This window comes from Chelonia mydas, chromosome 14, assembly GCF_015237465.2.
Source record: "Chelonia mydas isolate rCheMyd1 chromosome 14, rCheMyd1.pri.v2, whole genome shotgun sequence".
Lineage (NCBI taxonomy): Eukaryota > Metazoa > Chordata > Testudines > Cheloniidae > Chelonia > Chelonia mydas.
In genome coordinates, this window is record NC_051254.2 from 15,274,820 (window position 1) to 15,285,980 (window position 11,161).

An 11,161-nucleotide genomic window follows, 5' to 3' on the forward strand; every position below is an offset into this window, starting at 1 on the left:
CTGGTGGGAAGGGACAGCAGAGGCCCTAGGTCACTTTCACCTCTAACAGCAATGTGCTCCGTAAAACACGTTTGCCTGGTGCTTAGTGTGCTCGTACTGGGGAGACGAGATTGTGTTCTAGCGTTTGGATCCACACCCCTCCCGCTGGACACACCAGGAACCACACACCAGGGCTTCATCAGCCCCACCTTCCACCCATCCAGTCCCAGTCTAATGCTGGCTCCTGCCTTGCAGCTTTGATGAGGTTCATGGGAGACCAGCCCACCCTCAAGAACCAGGCCGAGATCAATTACGTCTATGAGATTCTTCAGGTTTGTGGTCATCCCGACGGTAACGTGCTGGGGTGCTGAAGGGAGTGTGAAGCCAGGAGATGGGCTCTCCAGGAAACAGGGGTGTGCGTGGGCAGAGGTCCGGGAACTGGCCTCCTCAGGGGGAGAGGTGGAATCTGAATGGGGGTTGGTGAGAAGGAGAACCCATGATTTCACCTCGTTGGGCATCTCTCCATAAAGATGATGATGGAGCAGTCTATTCCCTGCTGGGTCAGATGGTTGCCAGTCCCAGGAAGGCTCAGAGGCCAGTGAATGGGAGCCCCTGGGTGGATTTTGGTGAGGCCCTGAGGGTCCCCTGTGTGTGCCTGGGAGATGTCACAGGGACTGGCTCGGCGCTCTGGCCCCTCTAATGCTGGTCTCCCATGTGCAGCTCTGCAAGGAGAAGAAGAACCTGCATGATGAGGTTTACTGCCAGGTCATCAAGCAGATCACGCAGAATCCCAAGCCGTGAGTACCGAGGGCTTGTCCATGGCAAGAGATGGGCGCGTGCCCAGAGTGGGCTACCTGGCTGGAGGGAGGGACTGGGAGAACACAGGGAGGGCAACCTCCTGGCTGCATGGTTATGATGGGAGTGGGGAGCTGGCCCTGTGGCCATAGAGAGTGAGGGTGGTAAGTGTGGGAAACCCACAATGGCAGGAAGGTTGAGTGAGTGTGTGTGTGCGTGAGAGAGAGAGATGGGGGGAATGTTAAGAACATAAGAATAGCCATACTGGGTCAGACCAATAGTCCATCTGTCCTGTCTTCTGACAGTGGCCAGTGCCAGGTGCTTCAGAGGGAATGAACCGAATAGGTAAACAGCAAGTGATCCATCCCCTGTTGCCCATTCCCAGCATCTGGCAAACAGAGGCTAGGGACACTTCAGAGCATGGTTTCACATCCCTGCCTATCCTGGCTAATAGCCATTGATGGACCTATTCTCCATGAACTTATCTAGTTCTTTTTTGAACCCTGTTATAATCTTGGCCTTCACAACATCTGCTGGCAAAGAGTTTCACAGGTTGACTGTGTGTTGTGTGAAGAAATACTTCCTGTTGTTTGTTTTAAACCTGCTGCCTATTAATTTTGTTTGGTGACCCCTAGTTCTTGTGTTGTGAGGAATAAATACAATAACGCTTCCTTATTTACTTTCTCTACACCCATCATGATTTTATAGACCTCTATTATATATCCTCCCTTAGTAATCTCTTTTTCAAGCTGAAAAGTCCCAGTTTTATTAATCTCCCCTCATCTGGAAGCTGTTCCATACCCCTAATCATTTTTTGTTGCCCTTTTCTGAACCTTTTCCAATTCCAATATATCTTTTTTTGAGATGGGGCGACCACATCTGCACGCAGTATTCCAGATGTGGGCGTACCATGGATTTATATAGAGGCAATATGATATTTTCTGTCTTATTATCTATCCCTTTCTTAATGATTCCCAACAATCTGTTCGCTTTTTTGACTGTCGCTGCACATTTAGTGGATGATTTCAGAGAACTATCCACAATGACTCCAAGATCTCTTTCTTGAGTGGTAACAGCTAATTTAGACCCCATCATTTTATATGTATAGTTGGGATTATGTTTTCCAACGTGCATTACTCTGCACTGATCAACATGGAATTTCATCTGCCATTTTGTTGCCCAGTCACCTTAATGTTGATTAAGGAGTAGGGGCAGAGTCACTTTTCAACTATTTCATCAGCGCATGCAATGCAGAAACATTGGGCCTGAGATTCTCCTCTCTTACGCTGGTGTAAACCAGGAGTAAATCTCCTGCAGTCCGTGAAGTTACCCTGGTGGGCCCCACTACAAAGCAGTAATTGCCTGGCGTTCACCTCCTGGCATGTACATTACCATAAGCCGTGCAGTTTATCGGGACACCTTGTGGATGCCTGTAAGCATGTCCAGCTCTCTGCGTGTGCACCCCATCAGTCCATCACTCCGGGGCTATGGCTCTGAAGAAGTTAAACTGTAACTATGGGGCTGGGGTTAGTGACTCAGTGGAACAATGCTCTTGTCTGTCTCAGCTGCTGAGGTGTATTTGCACTGGCAGATGTTTTGCCCTGGTGATTTGATAAGTCCCGGTTGCCTCTGTATTGAGCTCCCTGATAAGCTGCTGATGGCTCTAAGGATGCCCCTGCATTCCTGTGGCTGCTGCAGCAGTTCCAGTTATTGGTGTGCGTTCTTGTGCCTTATCGCTGCTCTTCCTGGGGATAGACGCCTTTGGCTCTCCTCCAGGTACCACTGATCCAAGGCTGAATGGCAGCTATCACATCCGTCCCTGTCCTCCTGCAGCGCCATGTGATAGGTCAATCGCCAGGACTGGGAGCTCCCTGGGGCAGAGCCTGAATCTTGGTTCCAAGGCTGGTCTACATGCAGGCTTTGTACTGGGGGAACTGCCAGGTGTGGGGAGAATTTCTACTGAAATAGTTATACTGGTACAAACCCTACTGCAGATGCAGGTATAAAGGGGGCTAGACCACAGCAGCCAATTCCTGATCAGGAAGGGGATTACTTCTCCTTCACACAGCTATAACTGTGTCCACTCTGTACCTGTATACTGTACCACTCTGTATACTGTACCAGTATAACTACACTGGTATCCTTGGAGTAGTACAACTTGTGTGTGTAGACAAGGCCTGTGTGTGGACGTACAGCTCAACAGGGTGCCGATACCTGAGGGGGGTCCCGGTGTGACTGCTGCAGGTCCCTGACGTGGATCCAGTTCACCTGGCAGCCGCTGAGCTTCCTTGTTCTGGCTGAAATGATCGAGAAAACCGTCTCATGCTCATTGGTTTCTGTTCTGTTCGGGTTCTTGTACCTTCCCCGGCACCGCGGTAGCAGAGCCCCGTCCAGCCACGTGTTAACCAATGTGACTGACCTCCATCCCGGGTGGTTTGCTCTCTGTCCCCGGGGGGAGGATTGTGTGTGCAGTGGAGGGTTTTGTTTTCACTGTGGGTTTTTTCTCCCTCCATCAATCCCTTCCCCTCCTCCTTCTCCAGCCAGGCATCCACGTTGTTAGACATCCCTGTGTTATCTGAGCAGTGGAGCGGTTTTCCACTAAAGCCCCTTCCTGAAGGGGACACCATTTTTTTCTCCCCTCCTCCGTCTCCCGCCAGATACTGAGATTCACTTAAAACTCGTGAGAATGTAAAGAATAATCCCTGGCAGGTTCCCTCTATCAGCCTCCCAGTGCTGGAACCTTTAAGGGTCAGTTTTCAAGCTTTTTGTCTGCAGCCAGACGGGCTAGACACACCATTGTATTGTAAATGAAAGCTCAGCTCCTCTCCGGATCTCATGGCTCCAGGAACTTGAGCTTTAAGAAAACCCCCAAATATTACAGGACTCATGATAAAATTGTGAGTTGGTGACATTGGTTGTAGTTCTTTTCAACACCCCCTCTCCACCCAAGGGTGTCCCTCCCCCTTCTGTGTGAGAGTTTCTCCCCCTGCCTCCCTCACTACCATACCTGGTGATCCAGTGTCCTTTGTTTCTCTGTGCCCTGCAGGGAAAGCTGTATCCGTGGCTGGCAGCTCCTGAGCCTGCTCACCGGCTTCTTCCTTCCCTCTAACACCTTGATGCCATACGCCACCAAATTCCTGCAGCAAGCCAGCGCCGATCCAGCCAGCACTCACCAAGGTACCAGCTGCTTCCCAGCCCCTGCTCTTTGCACTGGCTCTGGGATGAGGTGGGTTGGTCAGATTAGATCTCCCTCTCCCCAAGAAAGCAGCTGTCCTGGGAGCGTCGGGGAGTTGATGGAGCGCTTGGATTACTGGAGGGCAGTGTTTGAAAAGTATCCCTTAGCACAAAGTAGGCGGCTGCTGGGGGCTCTGCCTGGATGGATGGGTCTGGACAGATCACTCATTGTCAGGGGCCCAATCCAGTTCCCTTTGAAGTCAGTGTGGCCTGTGATCTAGTTAGAACTGTACCCATCGGCCGGCTGGGTGGAGGGATCTGAGGAGCTTGGGATGACAGTCTTATAAGAACACAGGGAACAGAGGAGGCTGCCAGTCCTCCTCCCTCCCCTGCAACCTCCTGTGCCCCGATTGTCCCCTGCTAACCCCAGCACAGCCCAGGGCAGCTCGCTCTATCTCTGATACATGATCATTCACTGGCAGAGAGGCCTGTGCTGCCCTGGGTGGATTTCTGTTGCGAAGGGCTTAGGTGTCTCTTCCACTAGAGCAGAGGTGTTGACCTGGGTCTGGTGCCTGCAGGCTGACCCGGCCCAGGGAGATTAGCTGCTTAGCCCTTCCTCTTCCTCGGCTTGTAGCATCTCTCCCTTTCCCACAGATCTAGCCAGGACCTGCTATGGCAACCTGCGGCAGATGATCATGTACGGCGGCCGCCGGCACCTGCCCTTCCGCGTGGAGATGGAAGCACTTCTGGTACCTGGCAGGGGGAGGAGTGGGGTGGTCTGGGGCATGCAGGGTGGGGGTGGCATGGGGAGGAGGGAGCTGTGTAGGGTGGAGGAGGTGGGTTGGATGCCATGGGACATGAGTGGAGGGTGCTGGGTGCGGGAGGTGTTTGGGGTGGAGATGGTGGAGGGTGGAGTGGGCGCTGTGGGGGTTGTATCTGACGCTGTGCTTTCCCTGGGCAGAAGGGGCGTGGCTCCCGCCGGATGGTGATCTCCCTGTCAGGGGCCCTGGAATACAACACCAGAATCAGGACGTTCACAGTGAGTTCCCTGCCCCCACCGACCCCGTTTGGTCCAGGCTCTAGGGCACCGGGGAGATGGGCAGCATTACCCATCCACATGGGTGAGCCCCTGCCTACTGCTCCCGGGAAGAGCCGAGCCAGGAGATGATTCCAGGCCTGGGACTTGGTTGGCTCCTCACTGTGTCGGCTGGCACCAGGCTTGATCCCAGCTCCCTCCTGGGATGTGAGAGCACCAGCACAACTCACAAGCGTCTGCCCCATGCCAGGAGCAACCCCGGGACTGTGTGTCCGCCCCGTGCTGGGAGTGCCGGGTGGCCCCCTTGGGGCCGTGTGTTTGACCCATGCTGGGTGGCCTCCTAGGGGCCGTGCATCCGCCCGTGCCGGGAGTGCTGGATGGCCCCCGGGACTGTACATCTACCCTGTGCTGGGAGGCCCCCGGGGCCATGTGTCTGCGTAAAACTCATTAGCAGGGAGCTGTCTGAGTCATTACCTTCCCCTCCAGAACTGGGAGGACAGGAGAACCCCATTCTCATTGGGCTGGGCTTGTAAGTTACCTGGCTGCTCCCAGAGCCTTGCCCAGGGCAAAGGTACTCCAAGCTTTCTGGGCTCATTGGAATTGAGTCGGAATTATCCCCTGTGAATCAGCGTCAGGGCTTTTTGAGGGTTGATTCACTGAACAAACAAATATTCCCTGCTGCTGCCCCTTTCGAGTAGGGATAGAGAAACCACCAGCCCCAGAGGCCAGCTGGCATGTCTGCGCCCAGACCCCGTCGTTGGGTTCTGCTCTGTCGCTCTCCGCTCCCCGATACGCCCGCTCCGTAGCAGGAAGTGAGCCCAGCAGCATCTGCTTGCCCTTTGGAAGGGGTGTTTGCCCAGTCCCGAGGGTAAAAACCTCCCGTCTCTCTCCCTGGCTGCAGGTGGCTGGGGAAGTGGTGCGGGAGATCTGCGAGCAGATGGGGATCAGCGAGCAGGAGGAGATCCAGGAGTTCACTCTCTTTGCCAGCAAGAACGGTGGCAAGTAGAAGGGTGGGGTTTGCGTTGTCCTGGGGTAGAGTCAGATTCCTGATGGGACCCCTGATCAGTTACCTGATCGGGGGGCTTTGGCTCCGCTGGGAGCCTCTCTGACCCCTCTCCCTCCCGCAGGGCTCCAGACCCACAGGCTGCTGAAATCAACTGGGGTAGGGCAGAGTGAGCCAGGCCAGCCCGCCCTAGAGGCAGCTCTAAGGTGCACTGTGAGGAGGGGGCATGGCCTGGCTTCGTCCCCCTCCCCTTTGTGGGTGCTTCCCCCTGGGGCTGCTAGCAGGGAGCAGACCCAGAGCAGCGTCGGATAGCACAGGGCTGGAACTGTGCCTGGCTCGTCAGCTCCTCCTCCCCACGTGCTGGTGTTGGGCCCTGTTGTGATGCCGCTGCGCACCAGACTGCAGCGTCAGCGACGCTGCGATGGGAACAAGCAGCGGCTGAATGTCCCTCCTGGCCTGTTGGCGTTTGCTGCAGGCGGCTGCTTTCTAAACACGGCGTCTCCGGCACAAAGTATCATGGCTGCTGCTTCCCCTGCTGCCCTTCCCCCACGAGGGCTGGGGAGGTGCCCTTAACTGATGGTGCCTCCCTGCTTGGGGTTCCCTGGTTTATGACACCTACCCCCAAGGGCTGGGGGACCCTCGTCTGGTGGTCTGTGTTGCTTGCTCCTAAAGCTGGTCCTCCCCTTGAATGACTGGTGGCTAGCGCTGGGTGATGCTGGGGGACTGTGTGGGGGTGAAGAGGCCCCCTGGTGGGTTGCAGGTGGCTGGGGTCACTTCCCCCCCTCAGAGTTGCTCTGAGGAGGCGGTGACGAGGCTGTGCGTGTACAGGGAAGGTGGTGAGGCCGGTGCGCCAGGATGAATACATCCATGACTACCTGCTGGAGGACAGGTCGGTGATCCTGGATTTACGCCGGCTCTCCTGGAAGACACCCCTGCACTTCGAGAACGAGATGTATATCAGCATTCACTACAGCCAGGTAACCTGCGGAGTCAGCGCCATCCGCACGAGCTCCCTGAGGCCCACCAGCCACGGAACAGAGTCCAGAGGCACGGTGCCTACTGCTAAGGGGCTTCTCCAAAGAGAAAACCACACACTGCTTGTGGGCTCTTGGGAACTCCTCCGAGGGTCTCACACAGGTACCATCCATGCAGCCCAGTATCCCACTTCCAGGAGTGGCCAATAGCTAATGCTTGATCCAAGGACAGCAGCCCCTGTGTCCTCCCGGGCAGTAAAGCAGGGGTCAGGCAGCCAGCTTCTGGACTGAAGCAAGAGATCTGGGTTGGTTTTTGTTCCAGTTTGTGTAGCTGCTAATGTTCTTAATGTTCCCATCACTGTCTGATCCTCCTTGGTGCCTGACCCCTCTCCCCCTGGGGAAGAGCCCAGTACTCACCCCAGCCCTGTGCGTGGGGCAGCCACCCTTACAGGCTGCTGTTTGCAGCTGTATTGGCTAAATCTAGTGTTTTGGTATCAATGAGCAGACGCCTCCAGCTTCCTCTTCATTCCCTTCCCCTGCTTGGAGAAAGCTGCTCTAGAGATCCCCGTCCCATTGTGGGGGCTCACGTGCAGCGCCATGGGGTCTGTGAAGCAGTGTGCAAATAAGAGGCTAAAGAGTGCAGTGCAGGTAGCTAGGTGTGAATGACAGGGAGCCCAAGGATCGATCGTGTGGTCTGTATGGTACCCAGACCACACCCCACTAGTGAGCTGCTGGTGCCTTTTGGCCAAGTACCTATGAGAACCAAGAGGGGCCCTCATCCTGCTCTCCTGGGCCCAGGCTGCAGCTTGTGGCCTGACATCCAGTTAGAGCTGGGGTGTGAGGACAAGCAGAGCTCTTTGCTTTGGGTTCCTGCCATCCCTGGCTATTTGCACCTGCCAGAATGGGGCTGGGAGCTAGGTGTCAGCTCTAGTGCACTCTCAATAAGAACTCCCTGCAGTGCAGATTCCAGGCCTCTGCCACGGGAGGCCATCCAGGCCAGTTCTTAGCGGCTGGCAAGCTTCCCCAGAGCCCCTGTGCTGTGGTTTCTCTCAGGTGCAGCACGATTACCTGGAAGGGAAGCTGTTGCTGAACTACAACAGTGAACTGGAGAACCAGGTGGGCACCATGGCCCTTTTCCAGCACTGGGCCAGAGGACTGGGCTCCCCACCATCCAAGTAAGTCTGTCTCTGTAGGGTTTCCAGGGGTAGCCAGGATGGACCAGAGTAGTGCTCTGGGTAGTCCAGAGTCCTGTCTTGATGCTTCAAAGCCCCACCTGATGCTTCAAACCAAGATGCAAGAAACCCTGCAGTGGATAATTATGGAATAACCTGCCTGTAGGGGAAGTTCCTTCCTGACCCCAGGCACTTGATGGCTGGCTCATGCCTGGAAGCATGAGGGTTTATATCCCTCTTACTTTTAACTGACCTGTGAATATTCTCAGTAGCCATGTAACACCTTTTAAAAAAAATTCTACTAAGCTCTTACCATCATTGGTACTTTGTGGCAGAAAGTCCCGCGAGGTTACGACGACTTGAGTACAAAGGGTTTCCTCTGATCTGGTTTAAACTCACTGCCTTTCAATTGTATTGAATGTTCCCTTGTTCTCTCTCATTAGGGCAACATTTTCACTAACATTAGGCACCTAAAATACATATTTAGGCATCTAAATAAATATGGATGAAGGTTGCCTAAAGGAGGCTGCAGGGACAAAGGGCACAGAGACAAAGATTCCTTCCGCCAGCTGTGAGCTTCATTTGCAGGCTCCCTTACAGTGTCCTTGGACCCGGAATAGAATGGGGTGATGTTTGCAGAGGTGGAAGCATCTTTGAAATTCCCATAAGCCAGCGCTGGTGGAGATGAACCATCCTGGCTCTGAGGTGCTAGGTGGTCAGGCATGTCTGCTTGAGGGGGAAGCCGTAAAGGCACTCCAGTGAGCCAGGACGGGGGTGAGGTGTAAAGTGCTATTTGGTTTAGGGGGACTGGTGGCCCCGGAGCCCCCACTGGCTAGCTATACAAGTACGCAATACCACGTAGTTCTATCGCAGTGTGGCAACCTTCATTCAAATAGTGCTCGTTGCCTTTGGGAAGTAAATTATTTCACAGGGTGCTGGCTTGCCCTTTGCTGGTGGGTACGTTTCTTTCCTGCTGATGTCCCCCTTGTTTCATCTGTGTCTAACTCAAGCATAACTTAGTCCACCTTCCCCCATTGCTGCTCTTAGAAACTGATCTCATGTCCTCTCGATGCCCTCAACTAGTCCTGCGTGGTTCTTCTCTACTAACCCCCCATGGAAGTGAGTTAGGGCATGTCTAAGTGAACGCTTACTGCCCAGCAAGGCGGGGAGCAAATTTACAGCACTGCAGCCGGCCACGCACTAACGGTGCATGTGGAACCTGCTGATGCGCACTCCCTGTCTCCTAGTGCATGCTGGCGCACAGCAGGGTCCCCAGGGACAGTTAGTATGCAGTCAGCTGGTGCGCCATAGATCTGCACCCCAGCTTGCCTTGCAGTAACTGTTTGTGCAGACATGTCCTTATGTGCTCTGCTTGTCTGATTAGTCAGGAGTTGATGGACTATGCCCCAAAGCCCGTGCTCCAGCTCATCAACCCACAGGTTCTCCAAAGCCAAGTCAACCGGCTGCTGGAAACCATGAACCCACTCGGAGAGCAGGAGGCAAAAATCCAGTTCATAGGTGAGGCGACTGTGGAGAGGGGTCCCTGGGAGAGGAAAGGGAAGAGCCCCAGCACTGCTTGCTGCTTGGGCTTAGTGGATGCCACCTTTATGCTGGCTTCCTGTTTGCCGCTAGGTGCTATTTGCAAAGTTGGCAATGATCCTTAAAGCCTTGATGAGCCCAGGACCAGGGAACCTGAGTCCCCCACTCAGTCTGGGGCCAGGGCATTCATCATAGAGGGTCCCCACTTCTGGTCTTGGCTCTCTTTAGAGGCCTGCTAGGGCCCCATGCAAAACCCTTAAGAGCTTTTCAAAGGGTTCTGGTTTTGTGCGTATTTACTGTTCTTCAAAGGACAGGGCATGAATAAAGCCAGTGTGGGCTGCAGTGAGGGGACGGGGAGTTGCCATTATCACTGTTTGATTTGCAAACAAGTGCTTGGGTGGATGAGCGTTTAGCGCTGTCTCACGTATCATTCTGTGGATTTTGGACATAAGCATTAGTACAGTCTCCCTTCCCGCAGAGCATGTGATTCAGCTGCCCCTCTTCGGCTACAACTTGTACCCCATGGAGCGCTGCAGCGAGCCCAGGATTCCTCTACCCTGCATCCTGGCAGTGAATAGGGACCAGATTGTTGTCATGGCCAGCAGGTCCCAGGTATGCTGCCCAGAGCGCCGCGGTCAGTAACTCACTACTTCAGCCCACTTGTGCATTGGCTTTGTGCAAACTTTCTCTTCTGGCTCTTGGACAAGTCGGAGTCCACGGCAGGGAACAAAACTAGTGGACTTTGTCCACTCCCTGCCACCCCCCCAGCGAGCGTGGAGGTAAGCTGGCACCAGGACCGACCCATTACCCTGGTTCGGTGTTTTTTCCATGACGTGTCTTATAGCCCTGCAGTGGCTTTGAAGAGGCTCGAGGGCTGAGCTCTGCTTCCTTAACGTTCTGTATTTACGGGACTGCGGTGAAAGCCTGCTCCCGAGGTGGGGAGTTGAGGGCACTCGGCTCCTTCCAGCACTCCCTCCTGAGCCCCCATGTCCTGCACTGCAGCAGCCCCTCTGATGGTGGGTTCTCTCCCTGGGCACAGGAGTGCTGCTGCTGCATCCCGCTGAAGGAGGTGCAGAGGATGCGAACCCTGCGGCCTTTGGACGACTCCGGGGTGCCGGGCCTGGAAGTGAACTATGGCTCTGTGAATAATCCTCAGACCATGTGGTTTGAACTGCAACAGGTAAAGAGAGCCCTGAGCAGTGCCTGCTACTGGCCATGTCAATGAACGTAGTTATTGGAACGATATTTAACCCTGTCTCAGTTGGTTTCTCCAGCCCACTGGGGCCCATGCTTTGTCCAACTGAGACTGACTGCACTAGAGCCTTCCCCTAACTCAGAGATAGGGGCTCTGCGGACTACAGTTCCCAGCATCCACTGCTCCCGCTTGAGCCAAACGGCATGGCTGGTTTTGTGCTGGGAACTGTACTCACCCAAGGGCATCCCTGTGTAGTAGAGACTGGCTGGCTAGAGCCACTCCATGGCCCATCAT

General features: G+C 54.6%; 1 protein-coding gene across 6 annotated transcripts in view; it reads left to right on the plus strand.

Annotated features, from left to right (window-relative positions):
• MYO15B (myosin XVB) overlaps positions 1 to 11,161 on the plus strand; it is a 137,958-nt gene that overhangs the window by 102,117 nt on the left and 24,680 nt on the right. For all 6 annotated transcript variants that reach the window (XR_006285871.1, XR_006285870.1, XR_006285869.1 and 3 more), the window contains 11 exons: positions 235 to 311; positions 700 to 776; positions 3,821 to 3,951; positions 4,603 to 4,697; positions 4,910 to 4,987; positions 5,886 to 5,982; positions 6,816 to 6,964; positions 8,015 to 8,136; positions 9,518 to 9,651; positions 10,151 to 10,284; positions 10,712 to 10,852. Coding sequence is in view for 1 of the 6 variants with exons in the window: in XM_043528668.1 (XP_043384603.1) it covers positions 235 to 311; positions 700 to 776; positions 3,821 to 3,951; positions 4,603 to 4,697; positions 4,910 to 4,987; positions 5,886 to 5,982; positions 6,816 to 6,964; positions 8,015 to 8,136; positions 9,518 to 9,651; positions 10,151 to 10,284; positions 10,712 to 10,852 (1,235 nt within the window). In the remaining 5 variants the exon portion in view is untranslated. The remainder of the gene's footprint in view (positions 1 to 234; positions 312 to 699; positions 777 to 3,820; positions 3,952 to 4,602; positions 4,698 to 4,909; positions 4,988 to 5,885; positions 5,983 to 6,815; positions 6,965 to 8,014; positions 8,137 to 9,517; positions 9,652 to 10,150; positions 10,285 to 10,711; positions 10,853 to 11,161) is intronic.